Source organism: Thunnus albacares, chromosome 9 (genome assembly GCF_914725855.1).
Source record: "Thunnus albacares chromosome 9, fThuAlb1.1, whole genome shotgun sequence".
In the NCBI taxonomy this organism is placed as follows: domain Eukaryota; kingdom Metazoa; phylum Chordata; class Actinopteri; order Scombriformes; family Scombridae; genus Thunnus; species Thunnus albacares.
The window spans coordinates 30,960,659-30,979,279 of NC_058114.1; the positions used below are offsets into that span (position 1 = coordinate 30,960,659).

At 38.8% G+C, this 18,621-nt stretch overlaps 1 protein-coding gene across 6 annotated transcripts in view; it reads right to left on the bottom strand.

Annotated features, from left to right (window-relative positions):
• Positions 1–18,621, bottom strand: part of LOC122989583 (inactive N-acetylated-alpha-linked acidic dipeptidase-like protein 2) — a 583,517-nt gene that overhangs the window by 173,313 nt on the left and 391,583 nt on the right. For all 6 annotated transcript variants that reach the window (XM_044362562.1, XM_044362561.1, XM_044362560.1 and 3 more), the window contains 2 exons: positions 17,152–17,339; positions 16,048–16,176 (listed from right to left, as the gene is read on the bottom strand). In XM_044362562.1, coding sequence (XP_044218497.1) covers positions 16,048–16,176; positions 17,152–17,339 — 317 coding nt within the window. The remainder of the gene's footprint in view (positions 1–16,047; positions 16,177–17,151; positions 17,340–18,621) is intronic.

The following is an 18,621-nucleotide window of genomic DNA, read 5'->3' on the forward strand; positions in this document are numbered from 1 at the left end:
AGAGGCAAACTTCATCAACAGAAAATGAATGGTAAAATACTGAAACTCAATGTAAAGCTTTCCACAGTGTTTGATAGACAAGATGTGTAGGTTGAGCTAAAACATACAATGGCTACTGTACCTGTTAATCTTTTGAGTCATTATTTAAAGAAAAATGGCAGAAATTCTCTGGTTATAGATTTTCAGATGTGAATGTTTTCCAGTCTTCTTAGTCTTCTATGATAGTAAACTGAACATATTTTGGTTTTGGATTGTCGCTAGAACAAAACATTTCAAGATGTCCTCATGAACTCTGAGGAAACTGTGATCTGCATTTTTTTGCTGTTTGCTGACATTCTATAGACAGGTGATTAATTGAGAAAATAATATGTAGAATAATGGATAATAAACATAATTGTTAGTTGTATTTTTTAGTATTAAGTCAGAATTTTTAGAGTTCAACTTGCCAAATCTAACACAGTTGCTAAGTTGGCGGAGCTGGGTAGGTGTGCCTCGCATGGTTGTTAGTATGTTGGTCAGCAATTACTGCCTGGCAGAAATGGGACCATGTCAGTCTCTCATTCCTCAGCATGTAAGGTTGAGTCAAGTGGTCATATGTTCAAGTGAAAACAAGGTAAATCAAGGTCTAATGCTACCTATCAACCTTAACTTATGTACATTTGCTTTTACTAATATAGAGTCAATAGTATATTGCTGTATGAAATATAAAAGGAACGTCAAAATATATTTTACTACAAGGTTAAAACCTGATGATAACTCCCCAAAAAAGAGTCCTATTAAGGTGTTGGTCCATCACAATCTCCAAGAACAGCTTTAGTGCTAGATATTCCCTCTGTGAAGGCCACAGCATGTGATTCACATCATTTTCAAACCCATTAGTGACCCCTCATGTCCTGTATGGAACATCATTCAGGTTTGTGAGGCCCAAAATTATCAGACAACAGTCAAAGGGTTATACAGCTAGCATCACCTGTGGACTGCCCCACGGATCTATTCTGGGACCAATTTTATTCTCACTATTATCCCTTGGGCATATATTTCGGCAACATAACATCTCTTTTCACTGTTATACCTCTCATTTAAACCACATGAACTGAATAATCTAACCATACTACACTCCTGTTTATCCAATGTCAAGGACTGGATGGCAGCGAGCTTCCTACAATTTGATAGCAGTAAAACAGGTTTTGATCTTTGGTCCACAACATCACAAACTACAGATACAGTCTTCCCTTGGCTCACTTACTACCAATGTTAAGTCCATGGCCAAGAACCTCGGGGTAACTTTTGATAGCCACTTATCCTTTGAGCAGCATAGTGGAAATATCATCCACGCTTGTTTTTATCAACTACGAAACATCTCTAAGATAAAACACATGCTCAATTTTAATGACACAGAAAAAAATCATACATGCTTTTATATCATCACACCTGGACTACTATAACTCTCTTTTTACCTGTTTAAACTCCCACTCAGTCTCACAAATGCAATTTATCCAGAACTCAGCAGCCAGATTATTAATTAAATGTAGAAGGTCCTGTCATATCACACCAATTTTAGCATCAGTGCACTAGTGGCCCGTTACTTTTAGAGTACATTTTAAATTTTTATTAATTACCTACAAGGCCATCCATGGTCTGGCCCCAGATTGTATTAAAGAACTTTTAACCCCTTACAGCCCAGCCAGGCCTCTAAGATCAGCTGATCAAGCTGTTCCACCGACCAGACTAAAAACCCAGGGTGACTGAGCGTTTTCGGTTATGGCCCCTCAGCTTTGGAACAGCCTCTCCCTCGGTGTGAGATCGGCAGACTCCACTGCAGCTTTTAAGTGCCTCCTCAAAACTCACTTTTACAAGATGGCCCTCACTTAACTGTTTTCCTTTTCCTTATTGCATCACTTTCATATTTCCTCTTTACTATTCACTATTTTATGGTGTTTTATTTGATTGTATTGTCGTTACAAATTTTAATTGTGCTTGTTTTTAGTATCATCATTTAAGTATTTTTATATGCACTTCCATATATTTTGCACTTTTTATCTGTTTGATATTCAAGAGTTTGTTCTTTTATTGGCATTCTATCTGCTTTATATGAGATCATCTCTTTTATTTGCATCTTATTTGTTTATATATGTAGTTATTTCTGTTTTTTTATTTCACCTGCTTTATATGAGCTTATTTCCTCTATCCACATTTTACTTATTTATGTATAAACTTATTTCTTTTATTTTGCACTTGCACTTTCATCTGTTTATGTATGGGCTCAGTGCTGCTTGATATACAGACGGGTGACAACTTAAAAGAAAAACCGGTACAGGTCTGAATGCTTGACCCCTACAGTGAGGGGATCCGGTGACTCTGTTATGCTGTGGGGGACATTTTGCTGGCATGGTTTGGGTCCACTTGTCCCCTTAGAGGGAAGGGTCACTGCAAATCAATACCAAGTTGTTCTGCAGCAAGGTACAATCTGCTGTTGTATGATTATTTCTAAACTATGTGCTGACTCTACCCAAACACTGCTGGTGTACACCAACATACAGAGTAAGGTACCATCATCGCCACTGCTCAGCAGCTTCTAGATGAGTAACTGAGTGAAACAAGCAGACTAAAATGAGTAATAAAAACAGAAAATGATTTGCTTTTATAGAAAGTATTACAATATTTTATATTCACAATATTATGTAATGTTGACTCATCACACCATATGACCCCAACAAGTTTTGAATAATTTTTTAAATAACCTATTGGGTCACCAGATTTGTGAGTCAAATCTGACTCAAGTTGAAGTCATAATGACCCCAGTCCATAGTGTGATGCTCAGCACTGAAGACAGAGAGACAGACAAACACATGCCTTTACTATAGCCTACACACAGGGGGTTAGACACAATAAAAGCTAAATCTGTACAATTTATCATCATATTGAATTGGATTAGACTGTGCAGCTGTTGCTTTTATTGTGTACAGTGTCCACCCACTGCACAGGCTCAGTCACTCTCTGTCATCGGGCTGAATACAGACTACAACTGCAAGCCCTCACCTCTGTATTCACTGGTTGTGCGTTCTACTGGAACATTCCTGCTGAACCAAGATATTGGATGAACTTCATTTGAACTCGATTTGCATGAATGCCTGTGATTAGAAAAGGCACCATCACCACTGAGCAATCCAATTTGCAAGCAAGTGTGCAACTGCACAAGCACTGACTGTCCACCTTGTATCCATGAATGAACAAGTTAAAACAATTTACAGAATCAGGGCTTAAGAAAAACAAACACTGCAACACAAGTCACTATAGATGAGGTCATTCAACGACATACATTTGTGATCGATGTACAGGCTTCTCCCTGTACATGTGGACTCTAAATGGTACATTCAGTAATGTATTCACTATTGGACGGATGTGGCAAAGAAGGAGATGAGCATGGAGGTGAAGCTCTCAATTTTGGTGGATGATCTATGTTCCAACCTTTTGTCCTACTATCATTAGCTCTGGGTAATAACAGAAAGACTGAGATTGTGGATGCAAGCAGCCAAAAAGAGTTTCTCTCTCTCAGAGTGACAGGCCTCATCTTTAGGGACAAGGTGAGAAACATCCAAGAGTAGCTTGGAGTAGAAACCACCCCTCCTCCATCTTAAAAGGAGCCAGCTGATGTGGTTCAGCTACCTAGTTTGGATGCCTCAAAGACGCCTCACTGTGGTAGTATTCTGAGCACGTCCAATGTGGAGATGAGACCGCAGAACATGGTGGAGGGATTACAAAGAGTGACATCTTACACACAAGGGCTCCATAACAAACCAGAATGACAGAGATTTTATGGTGAGGTCAACATGAGGAGTTGTTTATGTGCCATAAACTGCACGAACCTCAAAGATAATGTTAGGATCCAAATAAGGAAACCTTCCTTTCATCTCAGAGTATATAATTAGATATCTGGCGATCATATATATATCTAGTGTCGGGTATATTTTGATGGCAAGCAGCAGTAATTTCATGCTTGCTAGCATTACTGTGAGAGGAGCTTTTGTAGGAGCTTTTGAGCTTTTGTTTTTAATCCATGCTGCTCGTTGGTGGTCTGGGAAACAGTTCATTTCTCAGTACCTGCAAGAGCTGATTTTATGTAGTTTGCCAGACAAGATATTGTTACTGTCTATAATATCTGCTCAAGGCTGATTAAGGTTAGACAACTAAAACACTGGTTCTGTATTATTTCTGACAAAGTATCTGCTAAATGAGTGTTTGCTGTAGTACTGTATTAAAGTAACACAACTTTAAGAATTGTCATGACATTGTGGGTATGTGCACGCACATCCTTGATGTATATCCCATCTGGCCCAAAAATGTCTAGAGATCCCTCAGAAACAGCTGGTAGATGTGGCTGGGGAGAAGAGCATTTGGGCTACTTTGCTTAGTCTTGCCACTGTGGATCAAACCTGGATAAGTCACAGAAAATTAATGGATGCCTCTTTGACCTGCAGGTTATGGCATTTACTCAACATTTTACAGGTCTGTGTAGTCTTTGAATTCCAACAATAAAGGAAATTGGGAAAAAGAGAAAACTTGCTAAACTTAAGCCACAAAGTAGGATTATACGGATATATAGAGATAGATTATCATTCCATCAGTTGGAGAGAAGATTTGAAGTCAGGTCATGTACTTCCTCTTTCCTTTACCTCTCTTACAACCAGACACAGTAGTTTAAAAAGAAAGTGTGTGTGGTGGGGGGAGACAGTCAAAATGAGACTCCTTTACAGAGGGAATATTAAAAAAGAGAGGTGTAAGGGAAAAAAAGGATGCATTGGGAGGACATAGAGAATAAGTAAGTGAGGGGAGGGGAAGAGTGAGAGAGAGCAGAGAGAATGGGTAATTTCAGCCTGTGGTGTCACACCGGGAATCAATATTTAATTTCTTTGTCTGCTATGATAAGAAGAGAGTGAAATCATTTTGAGATCTCAGCTTACCACTCAATACCGCTCAATCTACAAAATCCTGTGCTACACAGAGTGGTTTGCTTCACTTGGACGTAAAAGCTTGAAATTGGATAATCTTCTTCAGTGCGTATATTGAGTCTTTTGTTGCTTGATAAGGGTATGTTAGAGTTAAGGTTAGATTTAGGATGATCCCTTTCATATATTAAAAAAACTGAATAAAGCACAATATAGAAACAAAGCCATGCACACCCACTGGCCAAAACAACAATACATGGATGAGCCCATGTTTTATTATCCTTGAGGTTTTAAAACCTTTCCTTACACCATCCCCTCACATTTGTTAACATTTTCCTTTCATGCCTAGAGTGAAATTAAATCATTCCTCCCATTTTCCCGAAAGAGCATGCGGCCCTCACATTTTATACACTAAGTGTACATCCACATTATGGCACATCAAATAAGTGGAGGTTGGCAGACAGTGGCAGTGTACTGTAATCAGAATGCAATGCACAGAAACGACAAAAGTACCAAATGACAAAAACAACTTTGCATTATGTGTGATGATCATCATAATTCCGTTCCGGGCCGTGGTCTTTGGAAAAGCCATTTGCAGCTGTTGAACTGAAAAGCATGTCCCAGCCATTCAGGAATGAGTGACTGGGATATTAAAGAGACAAAGACTCAGAGGGAGGGAGACCGTGAGAGACAAGACTAACACAGTGGATTCAATAGTCTATAAATAGTCTTTTTCCCTTCCCTTATATTTTTTACTCAACCTTAAAGGAGAACACCAGGTTCAATGTTGTGGAAATAAGTAATATATGTAACAGAACTCATACAGTCATATAAAGTTAAGATAAGACAACCAAAGTGCCGAGACAGTGTGATTGAAGAGGAAAGGTCTGCTGAAAATGCCCAAATAGTGTACGACCAATGGATTCCATGTGTATGTCATTGTTTGCATGGCAAGTCAATTCTGTGTATAAGTGTGATGTTTGTTAACTTTGACAAGCAATTAATCATTTTTTCCTGCTGTGATTACACCAAGATCATCTAAACTGATGTATCAGTTCTGCCAAATACAGTAGAGACAATCTAGAAATTATTTTTAATTTAAATAAAACAATGTAATATATAGTAATATGTATTATATAATGTACTATATAATGTTGGACTTGATATTATTTCATATGAAAGTTAGTTAAATTAAGACAAGTTGTAGGCTAGTGTTGGCTTCCAGAATGAAACACTTCGGGCATGAACATGGCAACCAGGTAAGCCAGATTAAGGCCAGTGTTCGGCCAAGCCAATCTGTCTATACCTCAGTAGCAGATGCAGCGAGTCAGACATAAAGGACTCACAGTCAGCGCACTGTGACCTGGCTTGTCAACGCCCCTTGAGGGTCCCTTAAGGGGCCCTTGAGGCAAGTTTGTGAGTTGTGATATTGGGCTATATAAACACAAAATTTGATATGCACAAAGGCACAGCGACTTCTGTGGTTATTTTTTTTAACAGTGTTGTACACATTGCTGCACATTATTTAATCATCATATCTGTGTGATCACATGTCAACTGGTTAAAAAAAAATAGAGTGAAAGTGGAAAGATGAGCAAAACATGAATAAAGGGGTTTGTGTGATTTTAAGGAGGTTAGTCTCCACCAAATAAAGTGACCAAAGTATTATGGAACACAAGCGTGCTGAGCTGTCTACCTCCGCTGCCCACTCAGTTACCATTTCTGTCAAAGTATCTTTACGTAAGCTTAGAAAACATAGAAGTGGGGCTGAAAAGCTCAGGGAAAAGAAGTTAAAATCCCCCAAAACTGAAGCATCCAAGTGCTTCAAAATAACTACATAATGTATTTAGCACTGTAAGTGACAGCAGCAACACTGTAGGCAGTCCCAGCCCACTCAATCCAGTGGTGGTAGGTAGAAGACAACAGTAAAATAACTTGGGTTTGGTTAGCTGGAATCTTATTTAGCTCAATTTCCTGCTGGACTTTCATCATAAATTCTAATATGCTGATTAACCTAAGTATTTTTTGATTAGCTCAGACCATACAGAACTTTGTTACAGAGAGATTCAATAAAGAAAATATCCAACAAAAGTAATTATGTTTGGTGCTGTTTTTATTGCTGTACTGTTTGAATTATAATCTTCCATTAATACTTATAGTTAGTATAGAGATAATGGAAGATGAAAAATGTAAATACCTGCACAATGTAATACAATGCAAATGGAATCTTACTTACTTTCTGTTGATACTACTACTTTGTATAATCTTTGATATTTTTGAGTGTAGCCACAGAAAATACAGAAGTACAATTTCATGTAAATCCCAGTTACGTCACTGTAACAACCAATAATTTGACAGAAAGGGAAGGCGTTTTTTCTTCTATTGTTTTTTTCAATGTAAGGAGAGGGTGAAATAGATGAGAACATACATAACATATAAAGCATCCTTGAAGGTAAGTGGGTAATGCATAGTATATTGTATATTTATATGCATATAGTATATGTGTGCCGGAGCATGCCTTTTCCCACTCACAGTATAAAAAAAACAACACATTCTCTATACTTTTCTCTACCAGCAATTGATCAAATGATTGTTGAGTGGGTTAAAAGCCAACCTTGCAGAAGATTGCCCACAGAGAAACAGTGCACTTAGGGAATAGGCATTGATTAAACCTGGCCAAGAGCAATTATGTATATTCCAAAGCCATAGGTTATATACAGATTAGGCTGTTATGTCTTTAATTCATTTAGGGGCCATCTATTAAGTAGAAACAAATCTCAAGAAAGCTCCAGCTACGAGAGTGCACCTGCTTTCCGCCTGTTACAAACAGCAATACTTACAGTACATGGCCTCATCAGGCCAGGCAGGCTACAAACTGCTGTTGGACAAATGCATCACACCATGGCACCTGACGAATGTCACAGCCACAAGTAATGACAGTACTCATTCTTCACCTAACACACATTTTCGTATGCATTCCCCTACTTATGTTGTGTCGCCATGATATGAAACAGTGATGGAAGGGCCACGCTGACAGTCGCATAAATACCTTCTGAGGCCGAGCAGCTTCTCCTCATGATTATGCAGATTCATGGAGCCTGCTGCAGTCACACAATGTGTTTCCTGACAATACACGAACTGTGGCAATTCAAACATATTGCCGACAGCGTACTATTTCAAACATTATGCCAAGGGTGCTGTCAAACCATCTTGGATGGCTGCGCGGCCATAAAGTCAGTGACTCATTCTGGTGATTTACTGTGAGTTTCTTTTCCACTGGTTTTATGTGAGAAAAAATATAAATTAGACAAATAAATTAGACTTCCTTGCATATTCCCTAATGTGGCTGATGTTCATATTTACCATTTACAGTGCAGTTCTGAAGCTGCCCTATTGTCATCCCCTCCTGCAGGTTTGAAAGCCTGTCATGGTGTCATAATTCAATTAAAATATCAGCCGTTATTTTTCCGGTCCTTGCATACTTTGAGAGCGAGTACAAGAGGACAATTTGTCACAGGGAATACAAATTGTGTTTGAAATACAATGTATTGGAGACATGTAAAGATTTATGGCATTTGAAATGCATTTTGTGGATGATTTAAGTTATGTACGGTTATTGTTCTAAATGAATAGCCTTTATGTGAGATTTAACAGTTTGAGGTAAGAGAGGTTTGAGTATTCAGCCCAGACTAGTACATGCTCTTACGGGTAAGTGATGGTAATTACCAAGTTACCTTTGTTCCTATATTTAGCCAGTGGCAATGAATATGTAGAATTCTGAATGTTTTCTGAGTCGCATGGAGAAAGGGGCATTTCCATAGTGTTTTCAATGTACAAATAATCCAGTTTATTGGAGAGAGGAGTTTTGTGTCTAAAAGTTTGGACTGAATGTGGGATGTGGATTTTGACTAATGAAAACAACTTGAAAGCTCTGGTGCCATAAACAAGAGGGACACTCCACTGTTCACACTGCATGGATAAAGCAAGAGTAGCAAGACAAACTACTAATCTTTGGCGGATCTTTCTATCGATCCTCCCCAGCCTACTGGTCTCAGACCTATTATAGATCTACTCCTGCCAGCTGTTACTGAATAGAAATAAAATGAAAAGACAATTGGACTGAAGTCTGGCAGTTCCTGAAAAGGGAGACATAAGAGACAACAGGATAGCTGCAGCCTAAATTTTCTCTGTGAAGAGGACAGAGGAATTGGTTTGTGATACATGTATTCATGCTTTTATAGTACAATAAATACTCAAAAATACATGACATTGTTCCAAAATATTATACAATTGCATGGTAAACACACACAGATGCCCCAAAATGGCATGTTCCTCAGTCTGAACCAGACTTTGAAAGAATAAAAAAGAAAAAAAAAAGATTGCACTGCTGCTCTAATCAGCCTTGACTCACTTGAAAGGATTACAAATATGCCCATTTATTTCTGAAAAAGACTCAAAATACTATCAACCTGCCGGACTCCATTCATGTCAATGTGGTGGAGACAGGTAGGTGTGGGAGACAAAGAGGGAGAGACAGAGTGAAACGCAATGAAGATAAAATCAGACAGAGAACAAAAAACAGGCATTTACGGAAGAATCAAGATGTAGGTGATGTGAGGAAGCACTATGGTATAAATATGTTCTTCAGAATGCATACCATGGATCATATTTGTCACTACGGGGATGCACTATTGTGTGTATCTACAAGAGAGATGACTTATATAATAGGTAACAAATTCAGCTCTTGATTCATGGTGAAATAATCAAGAGCACCGGTGTGGCCGGTGGGAATGTTCCATAGCTCATCAATATTTTTGTCATCACCAGTATCTACAAATATGTGTTCATTATTCTGTTAAGGTGTCCAAGAAATCTCTTTAACTAATTAGTCCACTGTGAACGTGTTGGTATACTGAATGAGATTAGAATGTGTTACCCTATTTAACTGTATATGCAGAAGATGAGATTGGCTCACAAAGTCATGACATCATGTAAAGTTTGCTGATGACCACATGACTCAACAGAAAGCAGAAACGGGGCCATTCAGTCATTATTAGTGGTTATGGTTGATATTTGTCCATTGAAGTAAAAAGGCTTTTTCCCAGCCGGGGGTCACCTCCCTCAAATTCCATATTTCACAGCTGATTATGTTCCAACAGATCAACAGAGTCTCTTCTATATCACAGGTTTCTATGTTAGAAATGACACAATTTTTTCAGACAGTCTTATCACTTGCAGCTCTAACTGTCCCACAATCTAGTACATCCTTGTACATTCAAAGCTCATCAGCTTGTATTGTAAATATGTAAATATTATGTGACCATGTCATAAGTAACAGTATTAAACAACTTGATTGGTGAAAAAAACAAATGCAGGATGTAAATAATGGAAGCCGGGCATGAACACCAATTTGGGGGAAAGAAGCTGTTTGGTCTCATGTCTTTTGTTTCTTGATGTGAGAGTAAGAGTAACTTAACTTATTATATTGCAAAGTTACTGAAAGTACTTTACTTTTAAGATAACAGCCAACTTTATAGAAAAACATGACATGCAAAGTGACATGCACGTGTGTTTATTATACGAAATAACTGTACACTGTGAGAAAAATTGTGATTTTTTAATGTTCTAAGCGCCACAAATGAAATGCCGCTCTCCTCCAGAAATCTCTGAAATGGATGTATCAAAACCTGACTGATAACACAGCTGTGTCTCCTAGAAAATATATTTATATATACTAATAATTTGCAAAAACAATTCCATTAGAGACACTTGGAGCACAACTTTTCCTAAACGTTAGCCAGAGTGATTTAGTAGCCTGTATCTAACCACATGTAGGAACCCCAGTGTCTGCAATCAAAGTCCCGCACTCTCTACACCAACCATCTACCTCTGACATTCAAATTCCACTGCACAACTTGTGTGCATAGAAAAAAATGTTACCAGTAAATTTGATCCTAACAGGATTTCCTCCATAAAATGTGTGGCAAAACCATTTAGTGGTATATAATTGTAATTTCTAGAGGACATGGTTGAGTAAGATGGCTGGGTATTTACATTAAAATCAATTACAATTTCTGTGCTGTGTAATACAAACACATCTCTCCCTAAAATAGCAAATAGCCACAGAAATAATAAGGTTTCATCAAACGTATAATTAATTTTGTGAGCTCCATTATGAACAACATAATATGCAGTACTGAATCATGTCAGAATAATTAAAGGCATGTACTGTAAACTAAGGCCGTAGGTTTGTTTTTAACACTGGTAGGGACATTCGTTTGTTGACCAGTATGCACGTTTGTGTGTGTGCACACTTGCTCAAATGTGCATATAAATACATATATGCATCGGCTTATATAACTTGCCCAAAACAGGATTTGTATTGCGTGGATTTTTTAAAATTCATTTTAAGATATTAACATTTCAGTTTCAATGTTTAAAATGGCAAGATTGTTATAATTATTGGTAGGGACATGTCCCTACTTCCATAGCCTCATCTACACCTATGCTTTAAACAACTTACCTCCCTACACAGAGCTGAGAGGGGCTTAAATCATACCGCAGTAGCCGACTAATCTCATAGAGTGCACACACAAACAGATACATGCACACACACACACACAAACAAAGAAACATGGACACAAACACACCTCTACGCAGGTCCATGACCATTTCTCGGAGGGAGGGCAGATGAAGGATTTGCCACTCTGGTCTTTTTTCAGCCTAACAATGTGCTGTCCACTGGTGACCGTTTGTTTTCAAATGGAGGTACCTGCTACTAGCCACCCACACTCCAACTGGAAACTAGACACACACATCTCTGTAACAATACCCAATTAAAGCACAAGGCTGTCTCCATTTGTTTTGTATTCTTCAAGCCACTAAAGCCCCCACTGTTTCTCTCTTTCCTCCTTTGATTCTTTTCTTCTTGCCTTATTTCTGTCCGTCTGCCTCCCCACCATTGCAGAAACCCTGTAAAAAAAAATATCTAGTTGTATTGTAATTGGTTCCCAAGCACCCATTCCAAAACTATCAGTGCAGCAGCATCTCGATTTGGAAGACAGGTCCCAGCAAAGTAAGATAAGTAGGAAGTATTACGGCCGCTGCGCAAACATGATTAATGACATGCTTAGACCTGTTTCTAAATATTGGGAGGTGGGGAGCGTACCTGGGGCAGCTCAAAGACTCTTGAGATGATGAATAGAGCGATAGAGCGTGCCAGAGATACAGCTGCCACCGAATGGACAATTAGGTACAACAAGACGAGACGAGAGGGTAAATAACAAGTAAATACGGAGGAGGGATTCTAGCAGGATTCTAAGGTTAGTACAGAGCAGTATTGAGACATTCACTCAGACCATAGAGATTCTGTACACAATCATAAAGTCGCTACACAGAAACGTTTCAGCTTGCTACTATAGTCTCCTACAAAGACGTGAAGTTATTGTGTTTGGCCCTAAACACCTTAGAAACACATCATCTAATGATATAACTACTCTAGATAGCATTGCCCTGGCCTCCAACACCACCGTAAGGAATCTGGCAGTCATCTTTGATCATGATATGTCCTTTAACTCCCACATAAAACAAGTTTCAAGGACTGCCTTTTTTCACCTACACTGCAGAAATCAGGCACATCTTGTCTCAGAAAGATGCAGAAAAACTAGCCCATACATTTGTTACTTCTAGGCTTCATTATTGCAATTTCTTATTATCACGCTGGTCTCTAAAGACTCTCCAGCTGGTCCAAAATACAGCTGCACGTGAACTGACAAAAACCAGAAAAAGAGATCATATTTCTCCCATTTTGGCTTCACTGCACTGGCTCCCAGTGAAACCCAGAACATAATTTAAAATCCTTCTCCTCACCTACAAAGCCCTTAATGATCAGGCACCATCATATCTTAAAGAGCTTATAGTACCCTATTACCCCACTAGAACACTGCGCTCCCAGAATGCAGGTTTACTTGTGGTTTCTAGAGTCTCCAAAAGTAGAATGGGAGGCAGAGCCTGCTAGAGGCATAGACATCCCATGATGCACTAAGCTCCAAAAGTGCCCTGAGATCATTTCTGTTGTGATTTGGTGCTATATAAATAAAATTGACTTGACTTGATTTTTCAGCTCCATAATGCATTGTTCTAACGTCATTTGCTTCTTCTCAGGTTTCAAACAACAAAGTAGTCACAATAGAAGATGCAAAAAACTGCCCTTGCTGGTCACTGATTTTAGTATAAACAGCCAGAAAAAAAAAACAACAAAAAAACCTTTGTCATCCTGGGACAGGACACCAACCCTTATAATCCCCTTGTTCTGACTGCATTGTTTTATCCCCAAATTCAGCTTTCAGGAGCAAAGCCAGTCATTCCTGACAGAACACTATGAAATTTACAAGTGGGGTTGAGGCACTGTCAATGGAAATGGGCATATGGAGCAATATGGATGCAATTATGCGTTAGGTAGCAAGACTTCAATTGAAAAAGTGTCGAGTTGAGTGAGAAATTGTCCTCTGGCAATGAAGAGAAAGCCAATCAGATTGAAGCACACTGTATACAAGCTCCTGTAAATCCCTCTTTCCTACAGCAGTATTTACAGCAGCAGTAATGTCTCTTGGGTATTTACAACTGGTAAGAATGACGTCTGAGCATAAGGTTTATATAATCCTGATTTCTAAGAGAAGACTGTGTTGCTCCTGCTTCTACAGGCATGAAAAAGCTTACCATGAGGCCTTATAGAATGAATGAATTTAATAGATAAAGCAGAGCAGAAGCAGGGTTTCAAGTATGTGCACACATTGAGTTTTTTTTCTTCCTTTTTCTGTGAAAGATATTTCATTAAAGAACAAAGAAAAAAAAGTACAAAAGAAGAAGAAGAACAATAGTAGAAGTTACTTTCTCTCTATCTCTTTTTTCCCTCCTCTCTCTTTATATGGCTTTGGCAGAGGCTGTGTGTAGCTTCATTACAGCTGAATGTCACAGGTAGACTGGGCCAATACTACTAATTAGTTAGTTTATGGCAGAGCAGAGGGGAAGAAAGGTAGCATTGCGCTGGACTATCTGACCACCCATAACCTCCTGTACATGAGCCTAGCAGGAGAATGAATCTTCCCTGAGGATGGATGACTAACCTAAAGACACATAAAAATACTGTATACCGTAACCTGAAGAGACAAAGAGAGAAGGCAGAAAAGAAGGGAGATTTTAATGAGGGAAATGAGAGAGTGGGGAGAGGCAGGGGGAGATGGATGTGTTGCTGATGAAAGAGGAGATTAAGAGGTGATAGAGGGAGAGGGAGCAAGGTGGGGAGAGAGAGATGCAGTGCTTAAGGGAGAAGAGAAAGAACAAAAATAAAGAGGGGGAGGCGGGGGAAGGAAATGAGAGTGACAATGAGGTGTGTTTTTTTCAAAAGGCAAAAGTTTTCTAAGTTTAAAGAGATGGTAAAAAGTTGGGAAGAAGATATCTGCGAGGGTTGAATGTAACTGCAAAACACCCCCAGGTTGGAATAAAGAGACAGTTTGGGAGGCTGAATCATAGAGCTGCTATATGTAATCAGTAGAATGGCCATTGCAGATTGTGTGTGAATGTGAAGTGTGGGATGGGTGAGAGCGAAGTTAGTTTTATTTAGCTCATATTGGGAGTGTTATCCTCCCCCTTTCACAGAGTAGGTGACATACTTTAAAGTAGAAGTCTTCCTACTTCTTGTGATTATATTTCGCTCCTTACTGTGTTAACATACAGAGCTTTCAAATGAAAGCTGAATAGAACACAAAGAGAGCATGAGGAGGAACAAGGAGCTGGAGAGATTGAAGTGGAGAAAAATAAGGAGCATTGAAGGAGGTAGAATAACCAAAGTATGGGCGATAAAGTCGAAAGGGTTTTTCCGAGTGTGGGGGCAGCACAGCAAGGAAAATCTGGGTAAGAAAATGAACTAATTGTCCCTCCAAAAATAGTAAAAAGCAGTTAACACATGTAGTAATATGAGGTCATACTTTCTGTCAAAATTTCTATTATTTCTATATTTTTGATATCTAATTACATTATATATCATTTCTAATTGAAATACATGGCCACAAAAATGGTGACCATCCTAATATTACAGTTTCTACACTTACATTCCTATTAGATCATCACATACTGTATGATATTATAAAGCATAAAGATGTTGCTGTTTTGGTACTAAACAGAGTCCGTACTCCCAAGAAAAACAATAGGTCGTGATGTCAGTCACCCAAAAACAACACATAGTTACGTTTGAGTGAGAGACGCCATCATCCAGATGCAATCTAGTGGCCGTAGTAATTATGACCTGCTGCAGTGGAGGCAAAGAGTGGACTTTGTCACAGGATACAGGTGTTTGTTTCCTGTTTCCAAATGCGAGTCGGGACTGTTTTTCAAAAAAACGTAAGTATGTTCGTCCCCTAACCTTAATCCCGTGGTTATTATTGTAGCCATGATGATAAAGGTGGCCTCTCCCTGCATTAAGTGTCCCTTGGTCAGATGCAGCGGGGAAATGACAGTGTCTTTTCTTGATTTGACCACTAGAGGTCACCAGAAGTCACAGATTTTGTATTGTTCACTCAAGTATACTTTTTTTGTGGTTGAACAACGCAATATATGAAAATAGTGTCTGTGGTAAGTAATTTGGGTAGTAAGATGCCAGGAGAAAGTACTAACACATTCAAAAAATGACACGATCGGAGTGTTGCAACAGGATAAATGCTGTGGATTTCAGAGCTCATTTGAACACAGAGATTTAGATGAACTGCTAAATATATTAAATTTTAGAATAAAGGTCAAGTGGGTGTTTTGACCTTACATAGTGCTAATAGTTGTGGTAGTAGTACTAGTAGAAGAAGCATTTATAATATTGCTAGTGAGTCTTTATCTAAGATGCAGTTGTTGCTAGTCATTGCCATATTTGGGGCACATTGCATTAATAATAATAATAATAACATTGCTAGTTACCCTCAATATCTAAGGCTATTGGTAGTAGCAGCAGTAGTAATATTGCTAGTTACACTGTAAATCTGCAGTTAGTTGCGCTGATGTTTGCAGCCATAGTAGTACTAGCAGTGGTAGTGCTAGAAACAGCAGTAATACTTACTCTCTGAATATCGGAGGTAAGTTGCAGTAGAGTTGGGGAAGCTGTAGCTCTGAGAGTCTCTGTCCCTCTGACTGGAGAGTTCAGACTGACATAAGCCACTGCACTGCTCTGTAGGACAACACTGTTATCCTGAAGGGCACACACACACACACACACACACACACACACACACACACACACACACACACACACACACACACACACACACACACACACACACACAGGTTATTATCATTACATTCTCAATCCTAATCATATTGTATAACATCATCATACTCGTCACATCATCATCATCATCATCATTATCTTAAGTCCATAAAATGTCTCCTTTCCAGTTCTTAGGATTACATTATTGTCCTTGGTACTTGTTCTTTATTGCTTGGCAATGACCTCTCCTGTTGTTGCTTGCCATGTCATTTCATCTGAATAAAACATTAATTAAAACCTACATTTTAATATAACCTCACAATTTTATGAAGTACAAGAACGTAGGACTGTTGCACAAACATTCTTGTCATGAGCCAGATGTGGTTTTTTTCTAATGCTATTGGAAGGCATTGCCAGTCAAACTGGTAAGTTATGAATAATGAAAAGTCAATCATATCTGAGACCCACTGAATCAAAACAATAAAGCCTGATTGCAGCTGTGGTGGGTTGTTCTTCTATTCCTATCTCGGAGGAAGAGGAACACCCACTGCTTTGATTGGCTCCCCTCTCTCTTCTGGTAATTGTTAATCATGGCTATTTCTACTTCGATTAGAAAAAATTACATAGTGCAAGATTCAGTCAAATTACATTTAGTCAGTGTTCATATGTGTTAATGAAAGCTGTTACATGGAACCGACAGTCACCTTCAAGTTATATTTCTTGTCTCTCAGTTGGCTGATAAACTACAGCAGTAGAGAAAAGACTAAGAAAGATTTCTGAAAAGATGAAGAAGACTTTCCGTGCCAATATTCATATAGTATGTGTAACTGTAAAGTAAACGTGTGTTGCCAGTGTCTACTTTCATTCATGGTGTTTTTCATCAGCCTCAGTTAGAAGCCTTCACCTTTGACCCCGAAGTTGACATTTAATAAAGCAGATGCTCTCATGCTTGCTGACCTTTCCCCACTCATAGGACCCGATGTTCCCCAGGGCTGAGCCTCCCCATGAGCAAAACACAGTGGTACGATCTGGCACCCATCCTCGTTTGGTCTGCTCGGTCAACGCTGCGATGAGCTGATTCATAATGGCTGAAGCCCCGCCTCCCTGGTCGCTGTCATGTTGACTGCCAACCAGCACATAGCGATCTGAAAACAAAGAGAGAAGATAATGGAACGCTCTTGTACATTTGTTTCTGTGACTTAAGTTGATTATTGCCACTGTAACATATGTATCATATTTCTTTAACCACTTATGTCCACCTTTATTACAGCAAAAACAATGCAATTGTCATAACAAACAATGCGACTGTGATAGATGGATGTAAGAGGACATAGGGCATTGTGTCAGAACATTTAGGTAATATTTAGTGACAAAGAAAAAAATGTTGCCCATGAAACTAACAAAGTCTTAGATGTACAGTACCAGTCAGAAGTTTGGATGCACCACTTGAATGAGAAAGTGTGTCCAAACTTTTGATTGTTACTGTGATAGCAGTGAGGATAACAAAGCTTATAGATTCGACCGTAGTGTGGATATGTCACATGTGCCATTTAACATCCAACAAATTTATAGCAAGTGCTGCATGTGTTGAAACAACCTACTGTACAGTGGCTGTCTTGGATTGGTCTCAAAATATTTTGAAGCAATCTGAGCAAAGTTCAACTAACTTTTAATTCACAAAGTGGATTTTAATATTTTCATACAATGCACTGTATCATCCATCAGCTGAAATAGATGAGACTGGCTGTCGTGTGGGAGGGTGATGGTGTCCTCCCCTCCTTGAGCTCTGTGTGTTTGGCTCCACCCCCCATAGCCATATTAATTTAATTTAATTAATATAAACTCAAATTGATATAAATTGATATAAATTAATCTAATTATTTAACCCATTTCACTGTTATTGTGGCTTTCTCTGCCACTGCCACAGTATACTGTCAAACAAGACTATTATCATTACATTTGCATTCCATGCAAAAATAACAATAACAAAAATATTAATAAAATAGGCAAATAACAACCAATAAAACCCACAAACTTACAGCAAACTGCCACCTATTCCCCGACCACTACAGAACAGTGACTGGTCTTTTACCCTCTCAAGGGCAATCCGCACAGAACATAGAAAGCATTTTTAAAAGCATTTTTGATGTCTGACTCACACAACAGAAATGCTTCCATTTTATCAGATGTATCAATCCACACTTCTGAGACACGGTTGGAGACACATGCGTGAGATGTTTTTCACCTGGAGACCCCTTGCATTTTTTTTTTTTTCTCCTCTGGCATGCTTAGTGAAGCGTTATCTCCACAGACAGCTGTTGAAATCACACAATCACCTGCAGTTTTTATGTTCTGAACTTGGTACATGGTATCTGTAGTGATTGATCATTCATCTCGCTTTTAATGTGGATTCCCAATCAGCCTCAC